Raw genomic sequence first — 14,338 nt, 5'->3', positions numbered from 1 at the left:
CTAATATTTTTTCTTATAGTCCTCCTTCAAGTGGTGTCATACTGAGCTCCAGGGCTTTGCTTTTATGGGCAAACAAACAAAAAATTGTTCAGCCCAGGGAAGAGGAGCAGAAAGACAGACCTCGCCGGGGTTTGCAGCTTCCTCATGAGGGGCAGTGGCAGGCCCTGGGGAAATGGCTGGAGCTGTGTCAGGGGAGAGTTAGTTGGATATTGGGAAAATGTTCTTCCCTCTGAGAGTGGTCACACCGTGGAACAGGCTACCTACCTAGGGAATGGTCACAATCTCAAGGCTGCCAGAGCACATAGAGCGTTTGGACAACGCTTTCAGGCACAGGATGGGATTGTTGGGGTGTCCTGTGCAGACCCAGGAGCCGAACTGGGTGATCCTTGGGGTCCATCCTTGACACTAAGCCCCTCCCAGCGCTGGCATGTGCCGAGTCCCAAGTCCAGCCCAGAGCGGGGAGGGGCTGAGCTCGCCCAGCCTGAGGTTATTCACGCTTTCGTTTCTTGTCATCCGGATGTGGTGTCGCTTTCTGGCTGTACTTTAGCAGTGTGAGGAGGAATTTCTCATCCAGCTAGCTGAGCTCTCTCGTTGTGTCCCTGTCCCAGCCTGTCCATGAGGAGTCAGCAGTGGCCTCCTTTGACAGAGTGACTTCAACAAAGTCCAGGAAGCCTCTTTAAGCTGCTGATGTTACACACCAGTGACATCTTTTGGCTCCTATGTGCAGTGCCAAATAGGCTCCCTCTCCCTTTTTTTCTCATTTCCCTTCACAATTTCCCCCAATAGAGAACTCTTTCTGGGATATGCTATTCCAGCCCCTTTCCAGCATCCAGGGAAGTTAGTGCGAGCTGAAATTACCTGCCTGGTACCTGTGAGAGTTGTTTACTGGCTCCAAGACCTCACCACTGATCTCTCCAGCCTGAAATAACAGTTCCTTTCCCTACATCAAACCTGTTTGTGCAGTATTCAGCTCAGCAGTGGGTGTAGGGAAATTGTTGTATCCTCCCCTGGATAAGGTGACCTCGGACAGGTGCAATGTGGTTGATCCATGTGCTCCTTCCAAACCATGAACTATAATGAAAATACATTCAAGCACATCCTGTATCTGCTTCATTACTTGTAAATAAATAGAAGATGTGGTTTTGATCTCTGGAATCTTCTCCTGAGCAGACAATCTCTGTGCACCTCTGAACCCCCAGACCCTGGGGTCACATCCTGCTTGTCATGCATGGAATGGTGTCACTAATGCCCAGTGGATTTTAGCATGAGAAGGAAAACAGAAGCATCTGCCTCTATTGTTTTTTCTTTCTAAATTAAAAACCAGTTCACAGTGTCAGAGATTTCCAAAGACTAATCTGCTGCTCTTTTTTCCTCAGGTTGGTGACCAAATTGTGGAAATTAATGGAGAACCTACCCAAGGAATCACTCATACACGAGCCATTGAGCTGATTCAGGCTGGAGGAAATAAAGTTTTGCTGCTGCTGAGACCAGGGACTGGACTGATACCAGATCACAGTACGTTTTCTCAAGGGCTGTTTGGTGTTGAGAGCATAAGGCCAGGGAAGTGGGATAGGGAGATTCTGCTGCTTTTTCACTGCAGTAATTGGTAGTTGCCTTTGTGACTGCTGTGCATTCGTTACTGAATTACATTAAAAATTAAAATATAAAAATTGAAAATTAAAATACCTGTTTTCAAATACAAGGAATATTTGGGGTAAAATAAACACATTACAAGTATGTAGGAGTATTGCACAATCTGAAATTATTCTGTATTTCTAATTAGTTTCTCAGCTCTGTCCAAGCTAATCAAGTTTTTCTATAAAAATGTGCTAATTAATCCTGATTGCCTTTTAATTTGAATGAAAATTCTTTGTGCTAGAGTATTGTTGAAAGTTTGTTGCTGTACATATTTACTTCTGCCTTTAGCCTTCTAAATAATGAAACACTTTGTTTTTCAAAGCCAAAACTTCAGGAAGCAGGAAGGGGGCAACTTTACTCTCCAAGGGAATTCAGTTTGATTCAAGGTGATTTCTGCATCTGCAAAAGGAAACCACAACTTTGTAGGCCAGAAAAAGCCCAGTAAGGACAGCAGAGCAAATGCTTGCAGGAGTCACAGAGTTCAGAACTCATAACTTTGGGTCTGACTCAATCCCAAGACTGCAAATCAGAAACCTGTGGCAGTGGCAGCATTTTAAAGCAAAGAACATTTCATTTCCTAAATATGCATGTTAGTCTTTGTAACCCCTGATGTTGACACCAAGGTGCTGATGGTTAAACCTCCTAAATTGTAGGGTCACTTTTTTTCTGATAAGGAATTTTTCAGTCACAGTGACCAACCCCGAGTTTATCCTTTCAAAATCCCAAACACACAGTTTGAGCTACCAAATACTTTGTGTGTTCAGCCACACAAAGGGTAAAATCTGCTCAGAACTGTCTCAGTTTCTTTCCTTCTGAGAGATAGAAAAGGGTCCTGAGCATCACTCCTGGCCCTGCTGGTCACAGAAATTCCCTGAGCTTGAGGGAGAAACAGAATCAGACAAAAGGGAACCTCTGGAACATGTCCAGGCCAGCCCTCTGTCTAGACTGGGGCCTGGTATGAGGTGAAGGAAGAGGTGGAGTGGAGAAGGGTTATTTCCTGTTGCCTTGCTGTTAATCCCACATTTCTGATTGAAATCTTGCTTGCTGGACTCTGTGGGTTTTTTTTTTTTTTTTTTTTTTTTTTTTTTTTTTTTTTTTTTTTTTTTTTTTGGTATGTACTTCTGGGCTTTTTCTCTTCCTCCTTCAGGTTTGGCTCCTTCCAGTCTGTGTCCCTACGTGAAACCTGAGCAGCATTAAGGGCTTTCAGTGCTTTTCTTGGTTTTTCCTTAAAGACTTGGTAAATCTGCATGTCTTGTTTCATCTCTTCCTATTTTTAAAGTGCAAAGCTATGAATAACCCAAACGTTTCACTGTTTCAGATTTCTTTAGGCATAACATGTTCATTTGGTTTTATTAAACAATGTAGGTCAGGGACTTTTTAATTTGAATTTTTACTGTATAGGCTCTAAAATTGATCCAAGACTGTGTCAGTCCTGCAGGGATCAAGCATTCTGAGCACTAGATTTTTTCTTTCCAAAATCACATCCTCAGAGTTGTGGTAGAACAGCATAATACAGAAATCTGGCTAAATAAAGCTTTGAAAATATGCCACTCTGTAATGTGTTTTGAATTGAACTCAGTACTCAGTAGTGCTGATTATTACTTTTTGTGTATTTAATCAAATCTCTTGCCATTTGCTTCCAGGTGATTGGGATAGCCACAATCCTGCTTCATCAAATGTAATATATGAAGATCAGTCACCATTATTAGCTTCATCTTCCCATTCTGCTTCCCCATCTGAAGTGTGTTATTTAGCAGTAGCAGGAGAAGCTTTAACCGGAGTTCAGCTGTCTGAGGAACTGGAACAAGCAGAGAACACTGTGCCTCATAAGATAAGCACTTTAAATGAAAACCAGCGTGAGAGGAAGCCTCAGTCTTCTCCCCAGAGAACAAAGAAGAGATGGGAATGTCCCTCAAGTCCTGGGTTTGGAATTACTAAAGGTAGTTTAGAAGCAGAGATCAGAAGGGACAGATCTGCCAGTCCAGCAAAGTCAGGGGCTGCTGAAGGATACCCTCATATGGGATTGTACAGCCCCAGGAAAGGGGATCCTGAGAAAAACAATCTCTCACATAAATATGATGGTTCCAGGAGCAAGAGTAAAATTACAGAAATAGGGGTGGAGAATAGTGACAACAAGGAGTCTTCCAGTGGAAATCGAGGAAGGTCAGCAAGTCCCCAGATGCATCTTGGCAAGCCAGGAAGCACAGAAACAGCGGGAAGGATCCAAGGTAGAACATCCTGTGGTGAAAAAGTAACTGTTGAGCAGTTGAAAGGTGGGAATGGTAAACCAGAAGTGACAAGGAAAGAGATGAAGCAGAAGACCCCAGGAAAGACAGAAGGGTATTCTGCAGACCAACATTACCCAGTGTTTGGTGGGAATAACCTTCCCTTCAGGGACTCCAGGAGAAATGCCTCTACGGATGATTTATTAACAAAGTCCAGCTCTGGAGACACAGCTTCCGGCAGACTCAAAACATCCAGCCTGTCCAATATCCCACTGCTTTCTGTGGAGAAACAAAGGAGGGTGGAAACAGAGGAAGCTCTTAGGCTGAACATGCACCATGGAGAGAGACACATTGAGCTGCCCAATGAAACCAAAGATGGAACTTCCCAACCTGAGAGGAATTCTACAGTAAGGAAAACAGTGATAACTCCAGGGCCTTGGAGGGTCCCCACTGGCTGTAAGGGCCCCCCAGCAGCAGGGATGCCCGGAAAACGGGTCTGACTGACTGACAGACACTATTTTTTGGAACATGTTTTAATCAATTTTCCAGTAAGGATAATTTAAAGCATTGGTTCTTCTCACACAGTTGTCTTTTTGGTTTTTTTCTTTTTTTTTTTTTTCCCACTCAGTAACTGGCTAGAGGGGAGAAAGTATTTGATTTGTTCTTAAATTATCTAAGCTTTCAGTGAAACCCTTCCATGAGCTGCTATCCCCATGTCCCTTCACAGGCCACTTCTGCTGCTCTCAGTGTTGCACTGCTGCAGCTTCCCTGAGTATTGTGAACTCTGAACAAAGTTATTTAATGCCTCTATTGCCAATGTGATCCTGACTTACTTTCATTCTTGTGCCAAGCTATCTACTGTGTCCAGTCAATCTAATCCTACCCACATGGATTCCAGTCACAGACAAGGCAGGTTTGGGCTCAAGTGGGTGTTCTCGTAGAGCATGTTGCACATTTGCATCAGGAAATCCACGTGTTCTTGCTGGGTCAGGGTGAACATGGGCAAGTTGGTTCTGTCAGTTCCAGGGCAGCAAGTGAGCTGCCGATGCTGCTCAGTTCATATGTTTCCTAGAATTTTTATAACTAATACCAAACCCTGTAACTAAATGTGGTACTTGACATAATTTTGCAATTTTGCTTTTTCTGACACAGCAAAATCATTTTAGTACTTTGATTCGCAGGGGTTTGGGCTGCAAACATCTCTGAGAGGAAATAAAATTCTGGGTTCTGTTAAATAACAGAATTCCTTTGGTTTCACTCGTGGCACCATGACACCCTCAGCCTCGATGTGGAACTGATACTGAAGTCCCATCTTTATTCATTTAATGCTATTTAGGAATTGGGTGTTTTCCCTCTGTAGAGGCAACAGGTGACCTTAGGATGGACTCAGCTGCCAAAGCAGCTTTTTCAGTGAAGTTCTTGCCTATGTATTTTAGAACTTTCCCCTATTTACTATGAATGTGCGATCAAGGAGTGTTGATTACAAACAGGATACAGGAGAAACACCATCTATGGTTTGGGCTGGCAGAGGTGCTTTAAAGAGGAATGTTACCACCAGAACCTACTGACACATTAGTCCTACAGCAGAACAACAGAAACAGAAGGGGTTTATTTTATTCACAGTTTTAGTGATTATTTCCTGACATCTGAGATTTTTAATGACTTCAGAAAAGTGGTAAAAGGAGGCCCTTGGTCCAGTCTGCTGGAAAAAGAAGAGTAAAGGATTGAGCTTTACTAACCTAAAATACAAACGGGATTTACTTTTTGCAAGTGAATATCTGGTTTTGGCTTTGAAATATTAAATGTGTTTAAAGGCTAACAAAGCACAGTGAGGCAGTTCTGAGTGGAATTCTTCACAAGTACAGCTGACTGCTCAAACAGCTTTTAAACGAAGACTTTGGGAATTCAAAAGGCTTTTAAAGCAACTCTGAACTGTGCTCACCTTCTAGACACCAGGTGAGCCACTGACACCGGGTTTGCTGTGTAGCGTAACACGTACGAATACTCCCTGGGTGGAATATGACTGTGAAATATTTAATACTCTGAAGTAACCTGTGTAGATATCGCCCTGTGTTCTACCCTAGAAGTTGGTTTATGTTGAGCTGTGTGCACGCAGCCTGACCACTGAGTACAGCGACAAACCCAGTCCTTCAGTTCCAGATGAATTAGCCTCACTGAAATAATTTCCCTGACATCAACTCCTCTCTATTTTTTATATGTTCATGTGACCTGATAATGTCTTACCTGTGTGTGATTTCTCCTTCCAGAGACCTTGTATCTGTACTTCCTGTATCAGACTTAGCCATGTGGCCTTGGAATGCTACGCAATGTATGGATGTACTGGGTGTAAATGTTTATATATTGTACAGCACCTTTCTACAGACTTCTGAGGTTCTGACTAGAGAGAGATCTGTAAATCGTTCATTATTTTTTATATAGATATTAAAAACAAATTCCAGTTCATGGCCTGTTGGTTCTGCACTGTCTAAACCAGGTTCTCGGTCGGCTTTCAGGGGTGCAATCCAGGTTTTACCCACAAACATGCCACTCTTCTGGAAAATAAATGCAATTTAGTATTGGAAGTCCTTGATCCTCCGTTCAGAAACCAAATGTGCAGCAAAGCTGGTATAAAAGTCATAAGGTCCTATCAAAACACTACAGCAATGCAGTACTTATCCCGTATGTTTATTTATACATTTTTCTATATAAAATTGTCATCTCCTTTTACGTCTCACAACCTTTCCTTGTATATAAAATAGCTGTAAACAATTTAGTACCAGCTGCAGCTCTCATAAGGCTTTAGCATTTGGTGTCCCACACCACTTCTTACCGGTTTCAGTGCTAGCTGTAAGGATTCGGCCCCATTAATCCAGTTTTTTCTGTGCATGCCATGGGATGATGTCTCTGATAAGGCCAGTGCATTCTGGATATTGTAGAACAATAAAGCAGAGGGAAAACAACTGATACATAGACTGAGAATCCATTTAAAGTTTGTAATGAGAGATTTTCATAATTTTTTTTTCTTTCTCCCCACACCGCTGGTTCTCATCTCCGGTGTCCGGTGGACATGCCTAGAACTGATGCTCTGTCAGCTCACGGGTTTATTTGTCTGTAACTGCAAAAGACAGAGAGTGAGTTTGGGCCTAAGCCTTAGGTCTAAATGCTTTTTACCTATTGATGGCTCTGTGTCCCTCAGCCGTCCAGCTCCGCTCAGTGAGCTCCAGTTTCAGGATGACCCACAAGAGGACCAGGATAAAAGGAAGGCATTCCAGATTCTCACAGCTTGACCTGAAGAAAACTAAAACTGACACGAGCCCTGTTCTTCCCCTCAAAAGTGCTTCAGGGAAATGGAGACTCACCCGATGTGTTCTGGTCACTGAATTCCCCACGCAAAGCCAGGCCTCTCTGCTCGGGCAGGAGGAATTTGGCCACATGCAGAAGTGACCCCAGAGCTGCTCCTGCCAGTTTGTGCATTTACTCTTGATACTGAATTCTAGCAGGCCACTGATAACTCCTGAGAGAGCAGGGAGGATGACACCCTGAGCGCTATTGTAGGTCAATGGATTCACCATCAGTCTATGCCATGTGAATGGACTATCCAATTCCTGCAGTAAGTATACAAGGAATAGAGTCCTTTAGCATTCAGCAATATTAGAGGACTAATTCTCTGACTTTTAGCTTAACCCTCCAACAGACTGTGATGCCCTGAGCTGCCTCTGTGGCCATTCTTAAATGTACGTGCAGGAATTCCCACACTACTCAGAAGGATATCCTGCTGAATCCAAAGTCTCTTCTGCAGCAACACCAGCTGCACAAGTGCCTGACACTCCAGGATGCAGAATTTACCCAGACTAATCTATGTGACTCCCAGACTTTGCTCACTCCTTCCCCAATATCTCTCTGCTGCTGTCAGCATCTCCTACCACTAGAGCTGCTGAAGGACAAAGGAGCAGGCAGCAGAGATGCTGTGCTCACACCAGCCTCGCTTAGCTAAACCACTAATCAAAAGTTCACAGTGCTAATTAACCACGCCAGTCTTGTATTGTTCCATCTCATGTCACAACTGTAGGACCACCAAAAAACTCCCTCTGTGAGGACTAACTTTAGGAGCCAAGGGAAGGGCAGGGCCACATGTCACTGTCATAAGTCACCGCTTCCATAAAACCTAGCTATTCAGGCAGGGTATGATACCTTGCAGCAGCTTTGTGTATAGTTTTAGGACACTGTTTACCATAGACAGCTGCACTTTCTCATTTGGATTTTTCTCCATCTAAAGCTACAAGATGATATTCCAGCACCAGCCCCAAACCAATTCGTAACAAAGGGAAATTAGAGCCATTTTTGCAGTCTGCCATCTCTCCTAAAGAAGCGAATTCAGCACCGATAACATCGTTCTTTTCCAATTGCTTTGGCTAACGCATGTGAGCTCAGAGAAAAAAATCATCCAGAACTTTAGAATTTGCCTGTCCCAACATGACCGGCTCATGGGTACATGAGGGGCCTATATTGTATGGACCTGTATGGGCCTATACTGCATATATATGTAATATATAATATATATGACAATATATAGGATAATATGTATTGTTTAATATACCCTATATGAAATATGATATAAAATATATATAACATGATAGAGGATATAATTATTTGTTATGATAATATTATATGATATCACATATTATATGGTATTTATGATACATATCATATATTCCATATGCGACGCCTGTGCCGGGCGTTGCCCCTCAATAGCCCCAGGTGCGAGCATTAGGGCACCCCAGGTGACCATGAGGAGGGGGCAGGCCCTGCTGGGGGCTGTTTCCGGGGGAGGGTCTCATTGCTCTCTTCGGTGTGGAGCTGCTGGAGAGAGCAGTTTATGGTGAGCTCCCAGGAGCGTCTCGTGGAATGGCGGTGAGAGCACCTCACAGGATCTGGGGGAGCACTGGGATGTGGAGAATTGCTTAAAGGAGGTGCCGAGGGACAAACCTTTGTGCGAGGAAGCAGCTGCAGAGCACGTGAGCCGACGGGGCTTTGTAGTGGGGGGACTTGTCTCCTTTCCCTTTTCAATTTTCATCTTGCCGATCCCTCCCTGGTTCCACCAGAAAAAAAATGGGGGCTACGAGGGCAAAAGAGAATTGAAATTGAGGGAAGTAACTCCTCTTGCAATATTGTGTGTGTTTTAACTGCGGGGAATGCCTCTTCACCTGTGATTTTAAGAGGACTGATAGAGTCGTGCCGGCGCGAGCCGAGCCGAGCCGGGCGGCGGGCGGGAGCGGCGGCACAAAGCCGAGCCTGTCCCCGCCGCTCTGTCCGCTCCGGGCGCGGGGCTCAGGCGCCGCCGGGACCCTCTGGGCGGGCAGGAGCTGTCCCGGCGCAGTCCCTGCCGCTCGCTTTCCCGCCGGGGGCCCCCCGGCACCGTGCAGCGGCGCCGGCCCCGGAGCGATCCCGTCCCCGGAGCGCTGGGGGACGCCTGGAGGCTTTTCTTGTGCCTCCGCAAAAGCCACGAGGCGGGAACGACAAGGGCGGGGTTATTAAGGTTGCTTAAGAGAGAGGTAGGGGGAGGGTGTAGAGTTTACCATCGAGAATCGCTCCTCCAAAGGAGAGGGGTCGGGGGTGGAGCCCGCCACCGGAGTTGCTGTAGCGCTTTTTGTTAAAAACCGCAGGAGCGCGTGGACACGTGCGTTACGGCGCCCGGGACCGCGTGGCAGGGACGGGGCACGGGAACGCCGAGAGTTGTGCAAGTGCAGGCGTGCGGGCCAAGGGCAGCCGGGACCGAAAAAGTTGCGGCGCCGGGATTGAGTCTGGGGGAAAAAACCTCGCATGCCGGGACTGGGGAAAAGCCGGGGAGTCAGTGCGGAAGGCAATATTTTCAGAGGGTCCCAGTCCTTTTACCCTCCCCCCCCGAACTTATCTTACTTGATTTTTGTCCTATTTTTCTAGCACTTCTGTCTGTCCCTGGCTTCTGCCTCTCTTTTTCTAATTAATTTCTCTGGTAACTTAAATATTGCTTACCCCTCCCCCACAGCACAGAAAATCTTCATTTTTTTAGCAATACAATACAATTTATTTTTTTCAGAAAATAGCGTTAAACTTTAAAATAACAATACATATACATTCATTCACACTCATTCGATTTTTTTTTTACTAATAAGTTTTTCTTACTACTTTTTACTCACAAGAAGACAACACAAGACTGAAGTACCCTATTATTTTTTTTTTTTTAACTTTGGTCTTCAAATTTTTTTTTTTTTGTTGGACAATCCTGGATGCTCTTGGGCTTTTTTATGACTCAAACCAGCAATGTTTTGGGATCCCCACTGTTGTCCTGTTCCCTAGTGAACTGTGCTAGGAAACATTCAGCTCCCTTTATTCTTTGTACCCCAGTTTTTACATGAACCCCAGTTCTTATCTGAACCCTTGGTACCTGGGTTTTGAGGTTTCTTACAAACCTGACCCATACCTGACTGGTGCCTCTGGCCCCTGATCTTTCAAATAAAAATTTCTTCAGCAGATGCCACCGGCCACTGCTTTACTTTAAGCCTTTTTAACAAGCGCTCCCAGCCTCCGATTTCTATTTAGAAATCCCATCTTCACTCGCTTCGTAACAAAGTTACATCTCAAGCATACACCAGTCATACACCAAGCAATACTCACAGTCCGGTGTTCTTTACTGCAGTTTTCCTCCGGGAGCTCCAATTCCTTGCCTTGGCCTTATCTGTTCTATGAATTTCCTATCCCAGCAGAGCCCAGCAGTCACCCGGAGCCACCAAAGGTGGGGCATGCCTTCCCTGGATCAGTTGTTCTCCCCTGAAAAACGGAAATTCATCGCATCACCGTCACCAATTTTGTTATAAATTCACTCACTAATAATCGGGTAGGTTAATCAATAAGGCAATTTATTAATTCGTTGATAAGGAACAGGCAAGCAGCGCTGGGGACACAGGGAGTCTGTACTCCACCAACACGTCTGTCACTGCCCCTTTTATAGGTGGGCTGTGACGTGCCCACCGTGCTGGGGTACAAGTCCAAGCAAGCCCAAACATGTTGGCTAGGGCCTAAGCAGCAGTGGCTACAAGATTCCACCAGGTCTGGACAAGGCTGGAACATATTGGAAGGTTACATTCTTTGCAAGAAGGTAACAGCAGTGACAAGACTGTTCCTGTTCACACAGGCCTGCATTTTCCTTATACATAAAAAAATGGATACAGTTTATGATTATAGTGGCAAAGTAAAAAAAACACATAGAATCAAAAAGCACAGCAAAGTAATTTTAACAAATACAATGAAATCATTGCATTTTTCTGTGTTCTGTGTTCATGCTTTACTTTGAATTCAGTATTCTTGTTGATATTGATTTCATGGTGTATTTCTGTAATGACACGAATCACTATATAACCTCTCACATTCACCTGCACACCTCAGGTGGATGTGACAGAATTGGTGTGGCCTGACAAGGCATGAAGAGCTGTCTCTATCCTGGAGTGCCTCAAAACCTCTCTCTGGCAGGTTTTGGAGGGGTTTCTCTTTGGGATTTCATGTGATGCAGCACCTCAGGTGTTCCTTTGTGCAAAGTCCCGGGGTAAAGGATGGAATAACTGACAAATGGGGTCTGGGATGAAAATGGTTCTGTTAAAATAAAGCAAAGAATGCAATAGGAAAAATGAGCATCCTTTTAATGACTGAAATAGTTAGGAATAAAAATGCTGGGAAAAGGCACTTTTATATTGGAATTGGTGTCACCTGGATAAAATACCACAGTGAGCAGAAGTGTGAAAGCTGGGAATCTCTGACTTCTGCAGTGGACTTAATTTTCTTTTCCTCCTCTCTTTCAGGACAGGAAAAAGCATTACACTCCTCCCATCTTTGCCAAAAGCTGTGGTGTTTGAGCAGCCAAAGCCAGGAGGCTTCAGCACCAGGGCTCTGCCCTGGAGGGCTCCTGGTCCTGCCCATGCCGTGGGGTAAGTGAGACGGCTGCAGGGCTCCTCTTTTCCTCCCTGCTGGGATTAACTGCCTAAGGAATCTGGGATCTGGGTGAAACTCCAGCTCTCCTGGTGTTCAGGGGTGCAAGGTCTGAGGGACTGCGTTTGCCTGTGGCTTTGCAGGTCAGCAGGAACAAGAGGAAATGGGGTGCCAGAGCCGTGTGCCATCGGGCCGTGTTTCCCTCTGAGGACAGAGAGTCCTGGCTGAGGTGAGATGGGCACGAGAGCCGGGATGAGCCATCCAGGGATTCCAGGGAGCTCAGAATCGCAGCTGCTGCCAGAACCGCGGCCTTAGGTCCGCTCCTTCTGCGTCTGTGCCCAGTGGGATTTGTGCTGGAGAGAGAGGTGCTGTCGGGAACAAAAGGTGGAGGAAATCCTCTCTGGGGAAGTGCATCAATTGACCGAATGGTGCGGAAGGAGAGGATTTATCAGCTCTGTCACTGCTTCTCCCAAAATTGGGGTGGAGCAGTGATTGAGGTGGTTGGGATTGGTCTGTGCCTGTTATTCTTTGTGCAATTTTAAATTGTTGTATGATTTGCTGTCCAGTATCTTTCTAACAAAAGCTGACAGAAATTTAGGTTAAGCATTAGATCTTGGGTCCATTCACTGCAAAAACTTGCCAAGGCTGGAGGACTGGGGTGATGATACTTATTAATGGTACTTATTAATACTGAGTCAGATTTCCCTCAGTGACTGTCAGGCCTGACTGGCTGAGAGCTGCGAGTTTGTGCTCTTGTCACTGGGGAATTGGAAATAATTTCAGTTTTTCCAGCTACGATCTGTACGGAAGTGAGGCAGGGAAATGACATGAGGGACCAGGTGTAAATTCAGAGGCAGAAAGAGCAGATGTACCAGCACAGGGGCAGGAAAGGGGAGAGGTTTCAGAAAGCATTTCTGTGGTCTAATTAATAATATTTTCTGATTCCCCAGGGAGAAGAACACCAACTCACAACCATTCAGGCCTGGCAGTACCCTGCAGAGAGAGCTCAGCACACACCCACAGAGGCAAGTCCAGCATCTGAAAGAAGAAAAATCAACAGCAGAAAAAGGTGATTTCTTCTACTTCAAAGTTATTTCAAGTTCTTAAAGCCCAAGCAACATTTGCTCTGGATTTTGTGTGGGTGAATCACGAGCACTGGGCAAGGGTCATTGCCATTCATTTAGTTGTCACTGTCTGGGGTTCTGCCTGCTAAAATTCCAAAGGGATCGGGATTTCTCCCAGACCCAATGTGCCACCACTTAGGACCCTGGCTGCTTCCCGATTTGCAAGCACCTGCTCTTTACTGACTTCACAAGCCCTGGGTACCTTTGGAGCTACAAAGGCCTCCTCCAGAGTGATTATCTGAAAACTGGGAGGGTGACTTTCGTTTCAACAGTGAAAGGGCCAAAGTTTGTGTTTCGAGGTCAGTAGCCGAGAGCTGGCTTCTGCCTGCTAAAATTCAGAATGCATCAGGATATCTCCCAGATCCAAGCTGCCACTATTTACAACCCTGGCTGTCTTTGGAGTGACAAATGCCTCCTCCAAATTCTATGTATATACTGGGGGAGATGAGTTTTGTTTCACAAGGAAATAGGTCACACTCTGTGTCCTAGGAGCGGGCTTCCCCTTGCTGAAATTCCCAACGGATTAGGATTTCTTCCACACCCACGCTGCCACCACTAAGAACTCTGACTACCTTTGGAGTGACAGACTGCTGTTAGGAAACTGGAAAGTAAAGGTTTTTTTCTAAGGGAAAAAGGGCCAATGTTCTCACCCATGGCCCCGTGCCTGGGACCGAGCTTCTGCCCGCTGGAGTTCTGAACGGATCAGGATTTCTCCCAGACGCAAGCTGCCACCACTTAGAACCTTGGCTGTTTTTGGAGTGCAAAATGCCTCATTTAAACTACTGTCAGGAAACTGGGCAGGCAACTTTTCTTTCAGAGCAAATTTGGCCACCTTTTGTATCCAGCGTCCCGGGCCTTAGACCGGGCTTCCGCCTGCTACAAGTCCAAACGGATCGGGATTTCTCCCAGATCCAACCTGCCAGCACTTAGAATCCTGACTGCCTTTGGAGTGCTGAATACCTCCTTGAAAATGATATCAGGACACTGGAAGGGTGAATTTTCGTTCACAGGGAAAGAGGCCACCTTTTGCGTCTAGGGCCCTGTCCTGGTGACTGTGCTCTACCCGCTGTAATTTCAAACGGATCAGGATTTATCGCGGCTTCAAGCGGACTCCATATAGAGTCCTGACTGCCTTTGCAGTACAAAATACCTCTTCTAAACTGCGATTATGCTTCTGGGAGAGGGGGAGTTTTGGTTCAGAGGGCAAAGTGCCAATGTTCTTGTCCAGGGCCCTGTTCCTGAGACGGGGCTCCCGTCTGCTACAACGCCAGACAGATCAGGATTTCTCCCAGACACAAGCTGCTAGCACTTAGAACCCCGGCTGCCTTTGCAGTGCAAAACAGCTCTTCCCTACTGATGTCACAGAACTGGGTGGGTGAGAATTACTTCACA

At 45.6% G+C, this 14,338-nt stretch overlaps 1 protein-coding gene and 2 long non-coding RNA genes across 5 annotated transcripts in view; 2 read left to right on the top strand and 1 right to left on the bottom strand.

The window, feature by feature from the left end:
* Positions 1-6,326, top strand: part of MAGI3 (membrane associated guanylate kinase, WW and PDZ domain containing 3) — a 56,592-nt gene extending 50,266 nt beyond the window's left edge. For 2 of the 3 annotated variants that reach the window (XM_033080013.1, XM_033080012.1), the window contains exons 20-22: positions 1,377-1,515; positions 2,786-2,875; positions 3,282-3,594. In XM_033080013.1, coding sequence (XP_032935904.1) covers positions 1,377-1,515; positions 2,786-2,835 — 189 coding nt within the window. In that variant the 3' untranslated portion in view covers positions 2,836-2,875; positions 3,282-3,594. Of the gene's footprint in view, positions 1-1,376; positions 1,516-2,785; positions 2,876-3,281 lie in introns of all 3 variants that reach the window. The other variant, XM_033080014.2, reaches the window with a different exon arrangement.
* Positions 4,705-10,602, bottom strand: LOC117007114. The gene is made up of 3 exons (XR_004420090.2): positions 10,518-10,602; positions 8,850-8,979; positions 4,705-6,978 (listed from the first exon to the last, which is right to left on the bottom strand). It is a non-coding gene; the product is annotated as an uncharacterized LOC117007114 (long non-coding RNA).
* A 55-nt stretch (positions 10,603-10,657) lies between these two features.
* LOC117007110 lies at positions 10,658-12,854 on the top strand. The gene is made up of 4 exons (XR_004420087.1): positions 10,658-10,737; positions 11,696-11,821; positions 11,966-12,206; positions 12,773-12,854. It is a non-coding gene; the product is annotated as an uncharacterized LOC117007110 (long non-coding RNA).
* Positions 12,855-14,338: the final 1,484 nt, after the last annotated feature.

The sequence above is a fragment of the Catharus ustulatus genome, chromosome 25 (genome assembly GCF_009819885.2).
Source record: "Catharus ustulatus isolate bCatUst1 chromosome 25, bCatUst1.pri.v2, whole genome shotgun sequence".
Taxonomy (NCBI): domain Eukaryota; kingdom Metazoa; phylum Chordata; class Aves; order Passeriformes; family Turdidae; genus Catharus; species Catharus ustulatus.
This window is presented reverse-complemented; position numbering and strand designations above follow the sequence as displayed.